Below are 20,705 nucleotides of genomic sequence, written 5' to 3' on the forward strand. Positions count from 1 at the left end.
TCTCTCCTCCACAGAGTCTCAGAACCTGCCAAAGCAGCCCCCTCTGATGCTTGCCCTGGGCCAGGCATCTGAATGTCTACGGCTAATGGCCCGAGCGGGCCTGGGATCTTGCTCCTTTGCCAGAGTCGACGACTACTTGCACTAGCTGACCACGCTGGCTGGCCCTGCCTGGCCCTCCCTCAGCCCTAGGGCTAGAGCAGCCTGGCCCTGCATAGGCACCTGGCACAGGGACCTGGAAGCCTTGGGCAGAGTCTACTCCTCCTGCCTGGCCGGCCTCCCTCTCTCCCTCCCTCCCTCCTTTCCTTCCTTCCCTTCCCTTCCTTCCTTCCTTCCTTCCTTTCCCCACCCTCATTCTTTCTCTCCTCCCCCTTCACGTGCAGCGGCCTATGACACAGTATTGGCTGGTTACTCTCATGTAGCGCCTTTTACTTTGAACGGGGAGTTTTGTTTTGAGGAGGGGTTGGGGTTTTTTAATCTTTTTTTTTCCTCCGGACTGAGCCACCAGTATTTATCTCTGGAGAGTTTGTGCTGAGCTGGTTTCTGCTAATTTAGTGATGAAGCCTATCCAAGTTGGTGATAGCTTATTATTTTCATAAGTAAAAAAAAAAAAAAAAGAGATTATATATATAAATATATATATTAAAAAAAGGCACAGTATTTATCGTAGTGTTAGTGGTCCAGCACCTCTTGGGTGAGGCTGTCCAGACACCGTACGTTTTTATTTGAGTCCAACTCATTAAAAAAGAATCATCTCTAACCTCAGCCAAGTGATTTTTTTATTTCAGGCTTCCCCTTTGTTGAGCCACAGGCCTATCTGCAGCCTAGGGAAGCCCAGTAGGCTTTGGGAGTGTGGGGGCACTTAGTGGGTACATCAGGCCAAGCTGGTTTGCCGCATCCAAGAGGTGTGGGTCCCTAGGCCTGTGAGAGCTGGACTGAGCAGAGAACTGCAGGGCCATGGGTCCAGAGGAGAGAGGAGCTGGCCCGGTGCTACACAGCAAAGCAAGGGAGTGGAGGGTCCTTGGCCAGCACGCGATCTACCATTCTGCCCTGCCTCTCACTGCCTTGCTCCTTTCTCTCCCCTTTTCAACGTCCTGCCTTCCTTTGTTGTTAAGATGGCCAAATAATTCATTTACTCTAAACTAATTGCCTGGAAACTACCTGCCTTTGGTCCGAGAGCTGCTGTGTATCAGGCTGTGGGGAGAAAGTCTCCATTCCCAGGACGGAGGCCCTGAACACAGGCCTGCCTTCTTCCTGCCTGGATCCTCACCGTCTCTGCACAGCTCAGATGGAATCGATGCTTTCTGTTGAGAAGCCAGGACCTGGTGGAGTCAGATTCTTGGGCTGCTGGTCGCTGGAGTGGAGGGAACCCTTGACCCCCTAGGCCAGGCCTCACTGCAGCTGTGCCAGGCAGCTCTCTGCAACTTGGCTCTAGCCACTCTTAGGAAAGACTGTTATGAATATTTGCTGGCCAGAGGAAGGACCTCATGGGCTTTGTAAATGTCCCACCAACCCTGTCAGATGGATCCCCACGAAAACTGTCCCAGTACTGCCATCAGGGAATCAGGAGAGGAGGAACCACGATGGCTGCCAGGACTTGGTTGGGCCATCTGTGGAGAGGACTGACTGCTCAGGAGGAGGGAAGGCGGGAGGCCTACCCAGAGGGGCACCAGGACGGGCTGGGGTTCCCCAACTGCTTCACAGTGGGAGGGAGCACATAAGCAAGCAGCTCCTGCAAAGGGCACACAAGGTCAGAAGTGGAACTTCTAGTCCCTGCCTGGATCTGTCCCGGGGAAACTCCTGCTCTCTGTCAGTGGACACAGGAATCGTTGGGATGGCCTGAGATGTTATTCAGTGCCCACCAGGCCTTGCTGGGCACACAACTGGACAAGAGAAATTATTGAATTGGATCAGCTGCTGGTGATGGAGTCAGGGCCCTGGCCCTGTGCTCTTTTAGAGTTCGGCCTTCAGACATGATCCTATAGGCTGCTGCTTTTTCTTGGTCCCCACCAGGGCCCCAGCTGGCAGCCCACAGACCACGGCTCGTCGGGGGAGGTGTTGTCCTGTAAAGGAAACTCATCCTGTGCAAGGCTGGAGATGCCTAGCTCCCAAACCCAGAGGTTGGAAACATCAGGCTGTTAAAATGGTCAGGAGCCAACAAGATTGAGAATTAAAACCAGAGGTTTTGGCAGCTGGAATGGGGTTCAGAGAACATCCACTCCAGCAATCCTCTCCTTTTACAGATAAGGAAACAGGCCCAGGAGGTTAAGTGACTTGGCTAAAGTCATACAGCAGATTAATGGCAGAGCTGGGACTAACTTCATCCCTGTGGGTTTAGTCCTAAACCTGAATGGAGGGTGAGGGGTGAGGCTCAACAGTGTTAGGGAGGCCGCTAGCAGTGTCTGAGCAGCTGGTACTTTCAGGGGTGTGTCAGGGATGGGGATGGGTGCCTGGGTTTGGGTTGTGGAGCATCTGAGAGGGCCCAAGAGGGCTCAGGACAGCTGTGTACTGCTTGGGGTTGGGTGTCCGCCTGGCTCACACTCAGTACCCATGGCCATCTCCCCATTTTCTGTGCCTTATCTCACTGTTTCAGCTGAGTCCAAGTTGTTTACTCTGTTCCTCTTCAGAGGGGCTCTCTGTCCCAGTTGGACAGCTGACCTTCTGGACATAAATAAGCCTTTGCCCCACAAGCCATGAAGAGGACCAAAACCAAGCTGCTTGAGCCCACTGTCTTGCTGATAGTCCAGGCAGGCCTGCCAGCCAGAGGAGCCCCGTATGCACACCCAGTCCTACCAGCCTGCTTCTGGAAGCTGAGAGTGGGGAAGGCACCTGGGAGGAGCGCTGGTGGAGAGCTGGCCTTGACTCAAGGGGTCAGGAGGAAGACCTAGCCCTGTGGGGTTGTCCAGCCCTAGGGGAGCAGCCTCCTGACTCTTTCCCCTTGTGCCACCAAATCATGGCTCCTTCCAGAGTGGATGGAAATTGGCAGACCACAGAAAGAAAGCCAGAACCCTAATCCTCACCCACATGGGTCTGTTGCTGGGTGCAGGCCATCAGAACGGGGACACCAAGAGATGGAAAAGTGGAGACTGTCCGGCCGGCCCCCCAGCACCTTCCTACCCCTTAAGCAAGCACAAAGATGAGGCAGAGAACTGTCAGAGCTGCAAGTTCTATGGTTGCTCACAACTCAGGTATGCACTCTGCGTGGCAGCTGGGCGGCAGAGCCTGACTTGACCACCAGTCCTGTGCACCCGGACCTGTGGCCAGAGTATGGACTCTGGCTGCCTGCGGTGCCGCCTCTTTGCATAGGGTTTTCCTCCATCAGTGACTACAGCTGACACAGACTTCCTCCAAATTGTGCACACTGGCTCTGCCTTTGTACTCGCAAGTTGATACTTGGCATTAGCATGAAACTTGTGGGTGTGGGAGGGTTTAGAGAGAATTCTAACACAAAACATCCTATTAAATTGTACTTGAGAGATGAAAAAACTCCTGTTGTATTTTGACAGAATTATTTTTATTAAAATACACATCCATGAGCAGTTCGAGTGTCTTGTCTGTTTTGCGTCTTACCGGGGCTGGCACCCCCTGTGTGGCATACCGGGCAGGTTTGGCCGCTTCTCAGCCCACCTCTCCAGTGCCTAGGCCCCGGTGCCTCCGCAGTGACCCTCAAGACTTTGGGTCAAGATCCCAAAGAAGATAGGTACCTAAGCTTCCATCCTCTCCCCCAAAATAGCTTTCATCTATGACAAAGTAGCAAATTCAGCTTCAAAAAGATAGGCCACAGGACCTCCTCCCCTCAAAATAAGATTTTAATACATTTCAAATACATTCACCACAAACACTGGACAGTAAAAAGCTCTTCTGAGGGGTATTGAGGTTAGCTTCCTATCAGTCTGAGAAAAAGCTTGTGCTGAAAATCCTAGTTCTGCTACTTATTAACTGGGTTACCCTGGAAAATTAACCTTTCTCAGCTTCAGTTTTTCCCATCCTTAAAATGTGGTCAATCCTATCGTGGTGGTAGAAGATTCTAGCATGCATAGGGTAGTGCTTGGCACATAGGGATGCAGTACATGTGACTGCCCTGCCTCCTTGAGGATGCTCTTTGATGTGACTGGCCTGCTCCTGCCTCCTCCTGCCTCCCCTGTTCCCAAGGGACCAGGGTTTTATGCAGAGGAGGGATACAGTAGCTTATGCTGGTGTCTACCTGAAGATGGGACTGGAAACAGATTGGAGGCAAACCAGCTAGGAGGCCACTGCAGTAGGCCAGATACACGAGGGCAGGATTTGAGAAATATTTAGGAGATAAATGAGCACAACAGGATGAGTAACTGGATGTGAGGGAAATGAAAGAAACAAGAGACAAGGCAAATGTAGGTTTTTGGCTGCGGTGAGGATGGGTAATGGTGCCACAAGATAGTATAGGGAACAAAAAGGAACAGGTGGTGGCTAAAAGTCACTGAAGTGGGGAGGTTTGCTGGAGAACATGTGGATCCGTATCTCAGAGAGACACGGTTCCTGGAACTGGAAAAGGGTTCTGTGGCCCAGTTTTTAAAAAAGGAAAACTTAACCGATGCTCTTAGTGAACATTACCAGCTAATTAAATCCTGTTAAGATGTGCAGCTTCACCCAGTACTTTCCAAACTTACATTACGATAGCATGCTTCACTCCGGCATTGTGTAGGACTATTACTCTACCGAATTCTCTTAGGGAAAAGCTAGTGTAGAGAGAAGAGTGAAGTATTAGATAAGCACAAATGTCTAGGTTCCGTACGTAAAGCTAAAGTAGATTAATTTCCCACTAGATTAGTGGTTCAACTGGGACTAACTTTTGCCCCCAAGAGGACATTTGGCAATGTCTGGAGATATTTTTGGTAGTCAAAGCTGGGGTTGGGGTGCCACTGGCATTGAGGGGGTAGAGACTAGGGATGCTGCTAAACATCCTACAATGCAGACAGCGTGCCATAACAATTCTCAGGCCCAAAAGGTCAACAGTGCTGAGAAACCCTGCTCTAGAGTGAAACAGAACAAGGACTAAGACAGAAACAGATCAGACATAAGCACACTTTGATTCTGCCTTTGTGCCTGGCCATTCACAATTCAGGGGAAGGGAGTAAGGGGATAAAACCCCATCAGAAGAGGGGTTAGAGGTGACAAATTCTCAATCATTCTCGAAGCCTTCCATGCTCACAAAGGTGGCAACAGTGGCGGGAAATTCTGCCAAAGCAGAGATAGTCCTGCTTGTCAGCAGGTCTCAGTGGAAACAACTGCTTCAGCTCAAATGGCACATTCTGTTATTACAGGCTGCTCTGGAAAGATGGCTGGGACACCCTCCTAAAGCCAGCTGAGCAGGGGTCCAGATTCACCAGGAGACTCAGCAAAGCAGGGTGGGGTCTCCCCGTGCAGAAATAACCCCTAATCCCACACTTCCAACACAGAGTGTTTTACACTAAGGTTTACAGGTTTCACTACCCTAGGGGACAGTCTGACGACCAAAAGGGTAGTCTTGTTATAAAACGATATGGGGCGGGGGGGTAGGCTCCAGTAAAGAGATCAGGGAGACGGAGGTCACAGTTCTGAAGAGCACTGACATCTAAGGAACAACTAAAGAACATCGAGAGGGAGAGGAGCCCAGACTAGTCAGAGAACAGAAAAGCGACAGTCATTAGGATTCAGAAAGCCGTGAAGTCTGGCGAGTTGAGAGAACTGGCAGACCTCCCTCCATTCCAGGACAACCAAGAACCACCACAGTTCCCAGAACCTTCTTGCTCTTGACGCCGGGCAGCGAACCAGAAGGAAACCTAGGATGGAAGACCACTCACTTGGTCGCCTCCACCGCCGGAAATGAATGGCCAGGGCCTCCAGCCTGGCTACTTAACCTCGCCCCTACAACGAGCGAGCATGCGCACCTCTGGGTCACGGCCCCTCCCAGCGCGGGGTCCACCCCCATCAGGGAGCATGCGCAGACCTTCTGCCGTCCCGCCCCTCCCTTTCCAGAGACCCCGGTTCCTTAGAAACCAGGCGGCGCGTTCCCGGTGGCGGCGCGTTAGACTCTGGGGCTCTGCTAGCCACCTTCACGGGGGGCTGGAGGCCGCCGAGACCCGTCCGGACCTTATGGTCTCCGGTGCGGAGCAGGGCAGGCAATGCCAGCGTACCAGGTGAGAGGCGGCCCGCGGCGGCGGGTGAGGATGGAGGAGGGCATGGCGTGGCTGCGAGCGGGCGTCGGCCGGGCCTCCTTCACGGCCGGCTCCCGAGGTCGGAGGCGGGGATACACACAACTTGGGCTGGAGGGGGCGGTTCTAACTGCCAGCACCAGCGCGGAGTTCGGGGGTCGCCCCAGAGTTCGCCCTCCCCACCTCAGAAATAGTACCTGCAAGTTGGGTCGTAAAATTGTAGAAATTTGGCTCCTAGAAGGACCTAACCCATCCCTTTACGGGACGCGGAAACCTAGGATCCCCTTCCCTGTGCAGAGCTGACCCCCACCTGTGTGATGACCAACGCTTTGTGGATAAGAATGTGCGGTATGGAAGCTTCAGACAAAGAGCTCGTGGAATAGCTGGTCCATCCTCTTTCAGTCATGAGATGGACTTTTAGGGGTAAATACGTAAAGAAAGAGTGTTCAGGTGGCAGGTGGGAGAAGGGACACCCCAGGAGTGCAGGTGGCTCTGGCAGCCCCCGATTGCCCACTGGCCACGTCTCGAGGGCCCTGGCCTACCTTTGAAGCTCAGGAAGGAAGCAGATGGACCCGCGGAGACAAAGGTGTGGTAAGGTGTTCCAATCGAGGAGATATTATCACATGAATGGTGAGGAAGGAAGGGGGGGTGGGGAGATCTGTGCTTGGGAGTGGACCTGCGCAGAGTTTACCTTCCAAACTACTGCAGAATCCGAAGAACTGGATAGGAATAGAAAAGTTTAAAGCTGCGTTGGATGGACACTAAGTAAGGTTGTAAACCATCTTATTTATGTTCACTGTCCCCACAGTGTCACGCTGAGGGTAAGACAAATGAAGAAAGCGAGTGGTGCCCTTTGAGTGTCCAGAGCCAGGGCCAGGCACCGCCCAGAGGACCTTTGTAAGCAATGGCACAAAGGTCTCAGAAGGAAGAGCCCTCAGTATATGACCTTTCAGTTGAAGGGAACAACTGTTAAATTAAAAAAGACTCTTAACATGTTATTGTGATATGAAGAAATATGGAAGATGGTTGTCTTTAAGAGTCGGGGGAAGCTAGATTCATTCTTGATAAGGAAACTCATTTCCTTCTGTAAAGCAAGAGTTTTAAGGCCATCCATTTTACAGAAAATGTGAAAAATTACTGCCTTTGGACTAGGAGTGTAGAGAGTCTGAGCCAAGAGGTGAAAAATTTCAGCAGATGGTTCTGTTGATGGACTCCCCATTTTACAGATAAAGATTCTGTTTTGAAAGGCTTTCTCTTACCACGTGGTTGCCCTATTTTTCCTGTAGAATGATTGGTCTGGGTCTGATCAGTTATTTTTATTTGCTAGGAAAATCAGATATAAGGTGTATAATACCAGAACCCACTAGTAGTAGTATTAGCAATGGAGGGAAAAAGCCCTTCCCCTCAAAAAAAAGATTTAAAGATTTGAAATGTGGGGGAAAGAAGTCCAATTTTTAAAAGATGGTCACTGATTCTAACCATCAAAATCAATTTATTGCTAGCTTGATAAAACTAATTTTCAATATATATTCAACTTTGCAGCAATTTTTTTTCTTTCCCAGAGTGATAAGAGAAGATACATGGAAAGTATGATAATGTTAATAGGTCATATTAGTTTAAGGAAGAATACTTTAGGTTCGCAAATCAGTGCCAGAATACAGGTAATGGATATTGTGGCTGTGAACTTTTTAAATTAAACATAGTTAATATGCAATATTATATTTGTTGAATGTTGAATAACATTCAACATTACATAGCTCTGCATTTCATTGACTTTTCTTGCATCTGTGGAACTATTTTGTATAAAAACCTCAAGAGATATTATGGGGGTATTATCAGAAGGGTATGTACTCTGTGCGGGAAATTGGCACTGTTAACCAAATCCTATCAGAAAAGTTTATGAAAATCCTTGTATTCTTTGTAGAAAACACTCCTTAGTTTAGCATTAGCTCAGATAGAAGACAAGTAGGCCAAAATCAAGGTAAGATGGACGGGCACAATTACTATCTATGGAGCTGGGTGGGGTGTGGGAGAGTGCTTTGAATGTTAAGTGTAAATACTTCCTTGAATGAGCAGTTGTAGAAGATACTGCGTATATGGTGGTGAGTGTGCCCGCTGGATTTGTGTGCATTTTTGAGCTCCTATAATCAGAAAGACACTTGTTTTCAGAAGAGAAAGATGGACTTACAGACTCTCAAAGTGTTTCTTCCTTGCTGTGGCAATGAAACCTTTGACGAATAATTAACCACCACTCCATTTTCTGGGGCAGCTGAGGGCAGTTATCAAACCTGGCCTGTAATAAAGTACTCAATAGTATTTAATAGGCCAACTTACCAGATAAACCAGTAATGCTAACAGGATTTACTTTCACTGAACTGATTGTCTAGTTATACAGTAAGAGGAGAAATGAAATGGGAATGCAGTGCCATCTGATTAAGAAGTTGTAATACACAGGCCGGTGTTCAGAAAATAGAGGAATCAGAGAGACCACACTGACTCAGAAGTGGAAGAGCCTTTTGATGTCTAACAAGTCACTTACGCATATTTATATTAGAAGGTCCAAATCTAGAATAAATACACCATCGGAACTGGACAGCATCTAGGAAGAAATTGGAGACTTAACTGTTTTTGAGAATTTGTATACAGTATATAGTAATGGGACACTTTTTTTTGGAGGCGGGGGGAATATTGGGGAACTGTTTCTCCAGGGCCCATCAGCTCCAAGTCGTCATTCTTCAATCTAGTTGTGGAGGGCGCAGCTCAGTTCCAAGTCCAGTCACAGTTTTCACTCTTTATTTGCTGGGGGCACAGCCCACCATCCCAGGCGGGAATTGAACTGGCAACCTTGTTAAGAGCTCACGCTCTAACCAACTGAGCCATCCGGCCGCCCCTAATGGGAAACTTTTTTACATACAAAAGTAGCAGCTTTGTATTGGAAAACTTTAAGAGAGTATAAAAGTCCAAATTACTTGAAAATTTAGGTATCGGGTGTTTTAAAAAGTGGGGAATGAAAGATACTTGAAATAGGCTTGGACTCATGAAAGTCAGAATGAGAGAGAGTGTGTGTGTGTGTGTGTGTGTTACATGCCATTGAGTTGGCTCTGACGCCTGGCAAGCCTATGAATGAGTGATGCCCACCATGCCCAGTCAGCAGCCCTGCTCCACTCCTATAAACTCATGCTTCTGTGGAGTCAACCCATCTCATAGTTGGCCTTCCTCTTTCCCTATTGCCTTCTATTTTTCCCAGCATTATTGTCTTTTCCAGAGAACGCTGCCTTCTCATAATGTGCCTAAAGTAGGACAGGTTTAAGTTAAATACTTAAATACTTGTTAAATACAACTTCCTGCTCTCTTTAGAAGGGGAGTGGCCAAGTAGTCCTTTTTTCCTAGGTACTGTCTTCTCAAGGTGACCGGTAACAAAATGCCACACTCTTTGGGACCCAGAATAGCCAGGAATTCCTGAGGGGATAGCTCACTCTCCTCACCTCTCCAAGCCATTCCCAAAAGCTTATTCTGTAAGGGTTTCTATCCGCCCTCTATCATGAAGGCTTAGGAATGAAGGCTGTGAGGAATGGGACCTGAGTACTGAGCACAGTCTTCCTCTCAGGCCTGTGATAACTGTGCTGCTCTGAAACTGTCAGCTCTCAATTTCTCATGAGACTAGATAGCCCCAAAATAGAATCAGGAACACTCCTACTTGGCATTGAGAGTTACCATATCACTTTACAACCTCAAAGTCTTTATTATTTACTTTCACAATTATTTTGTGCTTAAGATGTTAGGCAAATCATATAACTTCAGGACCATAAGCTTTTAACCTCTATATTTTTAACAAAACAAATTGAACTGACATAAGTGTCTATCACCAGAGAAATGAAAACCTAGTTCATGTAGTCGGTGGAATATCGTGTAACCCTTAAGAACTGTGATACCATGAAAAATTCTTCTGTCTAAATAGTAAATGAAAGAAATCAGGATACAAAGTCATGAATACATAGTTTGATCACAAGTACATTGAACAAATATAAAAACTTAGCAAAATAAAAGAACATAACAGATGGCTCAGTTGGTTAGAGCGCATGCTCTCAACAAGGTTGCTGGTTCAGCTCCTGCAAGGGATGGTGGACTGCGCCCCTGCCGCAACTAGATTGAAAACGGCGACTGGACTTGGAGCTGAGCTGCGCCCTCCACAACTGAGATTGAAGGACAACAACTTGACTTGGAGCTGATGGGTCCTGGGAAAAACACACTGTTCCCCAATAAAGTCCTGTTCCCCTTCCCCAGTAAAATCTTTAACAAAAATAAATAAATAAATAACAGTAACTTTCTATAGTAAATATATTTATTTTTAAAATGGGATGGTAGCTCGGTTTATTGTGGCGATCATTTTGCAATAAATGCAAATATTGGTGCAGTATGTTATACACCTGAAACTAATATATATCAGTTTTTACCTCAATAAAAAAATTACAATAAATTTTTTACAAAGTATATTTTCCACCTTCCAAAACAAACAAACAAACAAACATCCCTCCTAAAAGTTTCTTCTTTCTTTTACAAGTGTAAAGGATGATATTGAACTTATTTTCTGTCTGCGGGCATTGCCCCATCTCACTTTATGACTGTATTAAAAGTGGTGGGGGGGCGAACAGTGGCGGGGGCTGGGCAGCAGTGACATTTCCTGTCTTAGGTGTCAGTGAACCAAACAGTAATGCAGTTATCTAGATAATGGACTTACATGCATATCATTGCAAGGTGGCTGCTCAGACCTTGTGCTGCTTCCTAAGACTCATATTTCTTTGGTGCTTGTTGGTGGATAGTTTTGACCCAGAGGGTCTCTCGGGTGCTTATTGATGGGTGGTTTTGTAGCACAGTGTCCCAAAGCACATTATAGGTTTCTGTAGCCCAGTGGTGGTTCCCACTAGGAAATGGTTATCATCTGGGAGGAGACTCTAGGGGTGGCTCTGGGTGTTTGTCATGCCAGGCATCTGATGGTCCAGGAGATGGGGAATGGTAGGGAGATCAGCTGCACCTCCCTTACTTTCCTTTTTTCCCCCCCTTCTGTTACTTTTCAGCCTTTTGAATTCATATTCTTGTGACAGGGTCTCAGGGGACACAGCTTGCATTTTGGAACAATGGGGGTATTTATCTGATGTTATTTTCAAAATTAAATCATTGTGTTTAAATAGCTGTTTTGGTTCCCCCAGCCCTGGGCTTGCTCCTGGTTATTCTTTTAAAATTATTGTCTTTGTTTCACCTTACTTCAATGTTTAATGTCCCTGACATTACTAAGATTGTTGTCCAGAGAATATTTAAATGCCTTTAAATAATTTCCAAATCACTATAGGAATGTTACCAAAATACCTAGGAGTGTTAAGTTTCAGGGACCTGTTAACTCCATAACCAAATAAAACCCATTCTTGGTCCTGAAAGAGCTGAGTCTCAATAGTGAGATAAGGCATTGTGCGTCATTTAAACAATATTAGAAAATTCTAAAACACTAAAATGAATGCCTATTTTCAGGTGGGCGTATCCCATATATATCTTGTATTTTATAACCAGCTTCCTTCATTACACATTAACCGAAAAGGAAAAAAGAAAGAAAGAAAGGGGGGGTGGTATGGCAAAGACTGTCCTGAGCTTAGACTTTTACGTCTAATAGCCAGAATGTTGTTAAATTACACTTGAGCCTGGTTGTGGCCAATTGGTAAGTAGTTTTCTGCATACAAGTAGGAGGTATTTGTGAAAACACTGGGCAGTTACTGGAGAACTACTTAATCTTACTGGTGACCTGAGGTCATGTAACACAGTTAGAGAACGCTGGTCAGGGTTGCTGTGCTCTGGGGTGCCCTAAGAATGTCCTACACCTGAAATCGAGAAGGAAAGCAGACAGGTGACTCTAGAGTGTCTCTTGCTGCATTAGAAATAGCAGTGTTCACAGGAATAGAGAATACTTGTGACCATGTAGGAGGTGGAAAACACTAAGAAAACAAGTAAATTAGGTTTGCACATTGAAAAATGTTTGTCATGATAATTAAAAACTCATCCTCTTGGGAGCACAGATAAAACCAAAGTATGTAATATACCTCTGTCTAGAATTGGCTATTTCCCATACATCATGGCCAAATGTGCTTTACCTCAGTGATTTAAATGCAAAGGCAAGGAAAGATCTTGGAACACTCATTATGTTCCTGGGTCCAAGCAGTCCTTTGTATTCAGCTATGAGTGTATCAAGAGATGGAAACTAACCTTCAGGGACCTGGCTTGTCTGAAAACTGCTATGTCCCCCAACTCCTGGCATAACGCCTAACTCATTGTAGTGTTTAAAAATACTGGAGAATGAGTGAAGGAAGTACTCTGGTGACTGGGTATTGTGCCATTAAAAGGGGTGGGGGAGCACAGGATTAGATTCATGTTTGCGGGGGGAGATGAATTCAGGTTGGGAAAAGCTCATAGGTCACCTGGGTGGGGATATCCAGTAGACACTTAGAAGTATAGAACCAGAGCCCCAGCAAGGGGCCAAGGCTGGAAATAGTAAGTTATAGATGTTTGCAGGGAGGTCGTAGTGGAGTTGAAGGATAAAATGACTGGGAGAGAGTGGGGCTGAGGGTGGCATTTTCAGGTCGCTGTCAATCTGGAGGTCATTGTTAAAGCAACCTTAGAAAAAAAAATCTTCTGGTTATTGCCATATTTTAAAAAACAATAAATAATTAATATAGCTGGTAGATGAGGACGTACTTTTTCCCACTGTAGTCATCAGCTGAAGCTAACTTTTAGACCGAGTAGCGATCCAAATACCTCTGTGGGTGTTTACTTCTCCTTTATGACCTAATTTAGCTGACCCTTTTGTACATTGGGTGGTCACACCTCATTGGACAGGTCATTAGGCCTTTCATTAGTGTCCCTCCTAGGACACGGTGTGGAGGGAACAGGAGGATGGGGAGCTGGCGTCTTTATCCAGGGCTAGTATGCTCTCCTTCTGTGGTGGCTGCCTAACAGTTTACCCGCTGTGTTAACTTGTGGATTCGGGAGAATAGCATTTCTTTCCTTTGTCCTGTTTGTGTTTCTGCTGTCAATGAGAAGGCAAACTGTCTGTGACCATGGCATTGAGTCAGTGTAGGCACTTAAACAAGTCATAGGAAAACTAAACCTCCATAGAGCCTCGGGATCTTTGAAACCCAGAGACCAAAGCATTTATTGTTAATAATTTGTAAAACTCAACACCTGTTTCTTCACTTTGGCTTTTATTTTTCAATGGGAACATATGTGCAGGTAAAGGAATACTTTCACGTCTATCTGAAAGCAGTCCTGCTAAAAGCATTCATGTTATTGTTTCAGACTCTTAAGTTGGTTAGTGGGGAGTTGTAACCGTTCTACGCTAGGTAGTCGCTCTGCTATGAATATGCAGTTCAAAACTCAAGCTGCATGCTTTGTCCCAGCTCCTGCTCAGGCTCTGTTGATGCAGTGTGGCTGTCTTTCCTCTTTGGGTCCAGCTCTGCTATCCAGGCATTGACAGCCTGTCCTAATTCTGCCACCCTCGCTTCATTCTAGATGTTGGAGGGCCAAAAGGAGGGCTGGAGGACAATTAGACACGCCTTCCTAATTAATTCTTGGTACATGATTGATGGCGAAGGATACATGGAAGGGATTCCTGCTTAGTTCACCAACTGGTTTTGCAAAATAAAGATTAAACTTAAAATTGACCTTCACATTTTTATTTTATCTTCTTTACCATGCTTAAGACTAGGCTCTCACATTACAGATGCCTTTGCAGCCAGATGTTAAGTCATGACCAGCCCCCTGCCCCCGGGGGATGTTCCACAGTATCAGTGCTGGAGCAGCATTCAGAGTAGCTTATGTTCTTAAGATTTGGAAATATGATTTATTTAAAATCAGAAAGGCAAGAAGGACTTAGGCAGGAAAAGGTGTTGCCTTGTAGTCGGCACAGCATCCATGCGGGCTTTGACCTGACTTCTTGAGTCATTCATTCTCGGACTTACTCACCTGAATGGTCATTCCTCAGTTATTACTCAGTGCATACCAGGTGCCAGGCACACGTGCTCTGTCCTGGTGACAGCAGATATGGGATAGGCAAGGTCCTGCCCTCATGACAGACGCTAAATAGGTGCTCCCAGTGAAGTAGGCTGGGCACTGTGAAAGCCAAAGCCCAGGCTGCTTGGGACCTGGGAGCAGAAGCACTTACCCCCAGCCTAGGCTCAGCCTTTCTGAGGAAGTGCTGTTAAGTGGAGACCTAGCAGATCTCCCCAGCATTTAACCTCAGGAAGTGAGAAGAAGAGATTGTTCCAGGCAGAGTAAACGGCTTGGACCAACATCTCAGAACAGGACTGAAGGAATTAGATTTGGTAGCTGCTAGATGTCGAGCGCAGTGTAAGGGGGAAGTGGTGAGGTGGGGAAGGGTCAACTGGGGAGATGCTTTGTGAACCCCATCAGAGAATTTGGGATTCATCCTAGGGACACTTAATTGCTGGGGAAGGAAATGGTTAGAACTAGGCGAACCATGGGTGTCTGTCGGGGAAACCAGAGCAGTGGATGAATTAAAGGGGCATTACGATGTCCAGGTGTTGGGATGTGGGGACAGACTGGCTGTGGGAGCAGGAAGATTTCACTGCAGCCACAATGGTTCCTTATGAACTGGTTCGGTTTGAATCACGACACTGCCTTCCCTTCACAATTGTCTGCTGGCATTTGACTTAACATAGCCCCTGAGCGCTGCTGGATCGTGTGGTCCTGCGAGGCTTGACATGCAGTCTGTTTCTGTCAAGAGGGAGGAAACTTGACTCCAAGGGGACTGAAGTCACTGATAAGCATGAGTCATGTCATGTGGAGGAGGAGCGGTAGTTGGAGAGACACTTCTGAGTGAGGGCACCCTCTCGGCAGGTCAAGTTGTAGTTTAAGACTGAGAACAGCAGCTCATTTTCCTAATCCCAAGTGGCAGGTAGAGCTATTCTGTTATCATAGATGCTTGTTGTCTTTCCTGAACCATTAAACCAGATTGTGCCCCAAACTACTTAGATTAGTGACATAAGTAATCTCTCTTAAATTTGAGAGCATGGCCTCAGGCCCTACTGAATTAGATACAGTTTTGATGAGTTCAGCATATGTCTTGGTTTATTGATTTAGCTAACTATACAGGAACAAGGTCTGAAATCTTTCACTTTTCAGCAAATATTTATCAGGCACCCACTATATAATAGGCATTGTTCTAGGCACTCTAGGTTACAGCAATGAACACAATAGATTAAAAAAATTCCTTTGTTCTCAAAGCATACCTTCTAACAGGAGTGGTGGGGGAGACAAACAATGGGAAAATAAACCTGTTTCTGATAAGACAACACTTTGACGTGAAGGAGGTGAAGGAGTGAGTAAGCCAAGTGGATGGATATCTGTACAGTAGAGGGAACTGCAAGTGCAAAGGCCCTGAGACAGGAACATACCTGGTATGTTTGAGATACATACAGTAGTAAACCACAGTGACTGGAGCAGAGTGAGTGAGGGGAAGAGAAAGAGGATATATGGTCAGCAAGAGGAAGGGGGTGCCGACTGACCACGTAGGGCCACGTAGGTCAGTGGAAGAACCTTGGCTTTTATTCCAAGAGAGGTGGGAAGCCTGTGCACAGTTTGGGTAGAAGAGTGGTGTGATCTGACTTAATTTGAACTGTCGCTCTCAGTGCTCCGTTGAGAATAGATTGGGGGTGCAGCATGGGAGGGGCAGGGTAAAATCTGGGAGACCAGTGGGGCCATTGCAATAATGTAGGAGAGAGATGATGGTAGCTTTAACTGAGGTGGTGGCCCTAGGAAGTACTTGGATTCAGGACGTATTTTGAAGGTAGAGAGCTCGCAAGACCTGTTTATGGATCAGGTGAGCATGAAGTGTGAGAGAGAAAGAAGAATCAAGGATTACTCCAAGGTTTTGATTTGAGCAGCTGGAAAACTTGTGTTACCAGTTTCTGAGATGAAGCCATTGTGGGAAGGAGGGTAAGTTTGGTGCGGAGAAACATCAGGAGTTTAGTTCTGAACATTTTAAGTTTGGGACACCTATTAAGTATCCAAGCAGAGACAGTTTATACTAGTCTGGAGCACAGGGAGGAGGACGTGCTGATGACCTTGGGAATTGTCAGAGAATAGATGGTATTTAAGCCATGAGACTGAATAGGAACCGTGGTTAACACAGCCATCATCAGGATAAACTAGGAGCTGGCACTGAGAAGTGGCCAGAGAGGTAGGAGGAAACCAGAACAAAGTTGTGTTCTGGAAGGCAGATAAGAGTGTTTTAAGGAGGGTGAACCTACTATATCAGATGCTGCTGCTATCAGCATCAAAGTGGTATGAGGATGAGAATTGACCGTTAGATTTAGCAACATTTTCATTGTATTTGGCAGATGTCAGGTAGCTGAAGCTTGTCAAGTAATTATATTTATAAGGTAACTGAAGCACTGATGCCAGTACTCTAGGGTGGTCAGCCATGATGCCTGAACACCGAGCATCGTAAGATGATTGTGTAATTGTGCTTTAAAGCTCTGAACATTTTGCTCTTTCCTCCTACTTCCTTTGGACCCATTTTATACAAAGAAATGCTGATGAGTAGAGGCTTGAACACTGCTCTAGGGGAAGGGACTGTCTGCCTCTCACAAACTGGCTTTTGCTTTTTTCTTTACCGAACTACCAATATGTCAGTGTTTTTATCATAATTCAGTTCTTGAATGTGGGTAGTGCCTTTTCCACGTGGAACGTGAAGTGCAGTACAGACACATCAGTTAACACTTCCTTAAAGAAGTTCATTTGTATCCTGCTGAATGCTCCCATAGCACCCTGTTCTTTTTCTTTATAGTACTTATCTTAAATTGTAATGACATGTTTAAGTAATGATTCAATTGTCGTATCTCTCCTGCTAGACTATAAACTCCATGCAGGTAGAAGCTCTATCTGTTTTGCTCACCAATGTATCCTGTGCTTTGCCTAGGCCTGGCCCATAGCAGATACTTAATAAGTATTTACTAATGAATTAATTTCAGAAATTAAGGTGTCATTTTATACATAAGCCCCTGAAACATAGACTATGAAACACAGCTAATGTCACAATCTGTTTTAAAATTAGATTGAAGGCCCATCTCACTTAATAACAAGGGTCATGGCCATATCTCTGGCCATAGTGCTTTATTTTAGCATATTTTACATTAAGATACAATTACTGGAAAAAAACCTTTTTTTTAAATTCACCCACAGAAAAATCTAACTCCCAAACAAGCCCCTTGGCAGTGGCCCTTTGGAATGTGTCCGAGGGGACAGAGATCCATGGCAAAGTCTGTGGAGGCACCTCAGAGAGGGAGTCACGCCCTAAGGATGCACAGCTCTTGAAGAATGCCCCTAAATGGAGCACTCCAGTTGTGGGCTGGTTCTGGGGTGCAGCGGGGGGTGGGGGTGGGCGTGGATAATGACTTCCCCCCCGTGGTATGCCACGCCTCATTGCCCAACCTGTCCAGCTACAACCACACACTGCACACCATTTCTCACTTACAGCATCATTAACTTTGCTTGCCTGTAGCTCTACAGGAGAAAAACTCCTTTTTGAACCCTCCCTTCCTTAGTGGGAGTTGTCTCTGCAGCTTGCCCAGTACGATGTTGGCTAGGGTAAAGTGCCATCCTAGGTCCCCTCAGCCAGTGCCGAGACTGTCTGCATCATTGGGCCTTAGCCTGAAGTTGTTATACTTCCTCAGAAAATCTGTTCTCTGGGCTTCAGTCTCTGCATTGGTGATCCCAGAAGTAAGCTTCCAAGGGTTAGGGTTTGTTTGAAAGGAAAGAGACTTTTAATTCCCAGGTACCCGTTTAGTTTGATTATAGACCTGACTCTTCGAGGTGTGAATAGGTTGTTCTGTACCCTTAGACACAACAACTTATGGTGATTGAAAATTGAGGTATAATTTATATGCAATTAAATGCACAGACCTGAACTATTCCATTTGATGAGTTGTGACAGTTGTATCACCACATAACCACAATGCAACACAAGATATAGAACATATTCCTGTCACTCTAGAATGTTTCCTTGTGTCCCTTCCTAGTCAGTCCCTCGCCCATCCCGACCCCATCTCAACCACCACCCTTAACCGCCTTCTGACGACTGCCACTATCTTCAAATAAATGGAATCCTACAGTTTGGGGGGTTTTGGTATGTGCACCTCGTATCGTTCACTCAGTGTAATGTTTTTAAGATTCACACATTGCCTGTATTAATAGTTCACTCATTTGTACTTCTTCACTATATTCCATTATATGACTGCACCATAATTTGTTTATCCAATCTCCTATTCATGAACATTTGGGTTTGTTGCAGTTTTGGGCTATGATGGATAAGGCTGCTTATGAACATTTTATGAGTGGAGTTGCTGTGTCGTTGGATGTATGTTTAACTTTATAAGAACATGTTAGTTTTCCAAAGTGATTGTACTGTTTTATACTCCCACCAACAGTATGAGAGTTCCATTTGCTCCATATCCTCTCCAAACTTTGGGATTGTCAGTCTTTTATTTTATTTTTGCCATTCTAGTGGGTATCTCAGTGTGGTTTTAATTTACATGTCCCTGAGGACTAATGATATGGAGCACCTTTTCTCATGTGCCTTTTGGCCATTCCTGTGTCTTTGGTATAAAGTGACTAAGTCTTGATATTTTTAAAAATCGGGTTCATTTTTTTATTGTTGATTGGTAGGAGTTTTTCTGCATATAAATCCTTTATTACATAGATGTTTGATGAATAGTTTTTCTTGGTCTGTGGCTCTCCTATTAATTTTTTTAATGGTGCCTTTTAATGAGCCAGAAATTATTTTAGATTTTGAAATCCAGTTTATCAACGGGTTAGTGTTTTTTGTGTCCTGGCCAAGAAATCCTCACCTTTATCTTGAAAATATTCTCTGATATGTTTTTCTAGAAGCTTAGTGTTTCTGGCTTTTACATTTAGGTCTTTGATCCATCTCAAATTAATTTTTGTATATGCAGTGAGAGAAAAGGGGTCAAGATCCTTTGTTTGCCATATGGACATCCAGTTGTTTCAACACCATTTCTTTAAGAGTTTCCTCTCCCTATTGAATTAATGCTTTGGCTGAAAAATCAATTGACCTCAGTTGTGTGACATGCAGGGTAAAGATAGTATTACGAAGCAGTAACTTTGTCGATAGAAATCCCTAATGGCTCTTTTTGAAGCCTGGCACTGAAAAATAGAAAGCATATTTGTAATTTTAAAAAGTATCGTTATAGGACAAACTACTATAGATGCATTTTTTAAATAGCTTGGATGGAATCACCCAGGCTCCCTCCATCTGCAAGCGTCTGAAGAGCTTGAAGCTTCTAATTGGATCAGAAAGACACAATCCCAGAACAAGTAGTGATACTTGAAAAAAAGCCTGCAGTCAATCAGAAGTATTCGTAAAGATATACTAGAGGTATTTAGGGTGAAAAAGGGTTCTAAGAAAATGAGCAGGTTACCATGCTATACTCCCAGATCCTGTCAATAAACTGTGAGGCTGTGGAACAGAGGGAGATGCCAGATAACAGATGACAATACAGTATTTGTCCCAGTTTTCAAAAGGTGGGAAAAGAAATACCAGATGTAGATGTTTGAGCCTGATGCTGGTTATTCCTTAGGACCACACTAAAACATCTTATCAAACAACCTCTGAACACCTGGAAAGAGACCTGGTGAACACGAATAGTATATGGGTTTATAAAGGACAGTGTCATCTAACAAACCTTTATTAAGGGCTACCTCTATGCCAGGTGCCTAAGCTACAAACATCTGGCTGCTGGCCTTGAGATCCTGGTCAATTCTGACTGTGTGTGTGTATGTTTGGCAACAATATAATCTTTTTAATACATTTACTGAATTGGTTGATCCAGGGGAGTGCCAGATATAAATATCATTTACTTGATATCAGCTGTGCATTTTATGTAGTCTCTCGTCCCATTGGGCAAAAGGAGAAATGAGAGCTAGTACAGTTCTATGAAATTGTAATTGCTTAAAATAACTTAATCCAAAAAACTGATGGAGCCCTTAGTTTCCTTATCTGTAAAGGACAATAATAATAGTACCTGCCTCAGGATATTTTAATACTTAAATAAAATGATGCCTGTAAAGCACTTGGCATATAGTATATACTCAAAAAAATGTTAATTACTAAGTTATTATCAGCTTGAATTGAAGACATAGCCTGCTGATGAAATTTGCAACTGATACAATGCTGGTAGGCATAGTGAAATGAATATCTAAAACTATCTTGACTGGTGAACAACTGCCCAAATTAAATTAAATTTATTAGAGGAAAAATTAAAGTACTGAACTTTGGTTCAAAAAACTATAATTTATATACCCATGTTCATAGAAGCTAAAATGTAGTAATTATTCACAGTAGCTAAAATGTGGAAGCGACCCCAGTGTCCATGAACAGATGAATGGATAAGCAAAGTGTGGTGTATACATACAGTAGAATATTATTCAGCTTTGAAAAGGAAGGAAATTCTGACACAT

The 20,705-nt window shown here is 45.0% G+C and overlaps 2 protein-coding genes across 6 annotated transcripts in view; both read left to right on the forward strand.

Annotated features, from left to right (window-relative positions):
• The window catches only part of RANBP10 (RAN binding protein 10), a 56,279-nt gene extending 52,743 nt beyond the window's left edge, over positions 1-3,536 (forward strand). For all 3 annotated transcript variants that reach the window (XM_019756077.2, XM_019756086.2, XM_074314712.1), the window contains one exon: positions 15-3,536. In XM_019756077.2, the coding sequence (XP_019611636.1) occupies positions 15-145 (131 nt within the window). In that variant the 3' untranslated portion in view covers positions 146-3,536. The remainder of the gene's footprint in view (positions 1-14) is intronic.
• A 2,419-nt stretch (positions 3,537-5,955) lies between these two features.
• Positions 5,956-20,705, forward strand: part of GFOD2 (Gfo/Idh/MocA-like oxidoreductase domain containing 2) — a 36,518-nt gene continuing 21,768 nt past the window's right edge. For 2 of the 3 annotated variants that reach the window (XM_019755989.2, XM_074314714.1), the window contains exon 1: positions 5,956-6,152. The gene's annotated coding sequence lies outside the window, so the exon portion shown is untranslated. The remainder of the gene's footprint in view (positions 6,153-20,705) is intronic. The other variant, XM_019755979.2, reaches the window with a different exon arrangement.

The sequence above is a fragment of the Rhinolophus sinicus genome, linkage group LG11 (assembly GCF_036562045.2).
Source record: "Rhinolophus sinicus isolate RSC01 linkage group LG11, ASM3656204v1, whole genome shotgun sequence".
Classification (NCBI taxonomy): Eukaryota; Metazoa; Chordata; class Mammalia; order Chiroptera; family Rhinolophidae; genus Rhinolophus; species Rhinolophus sinicus.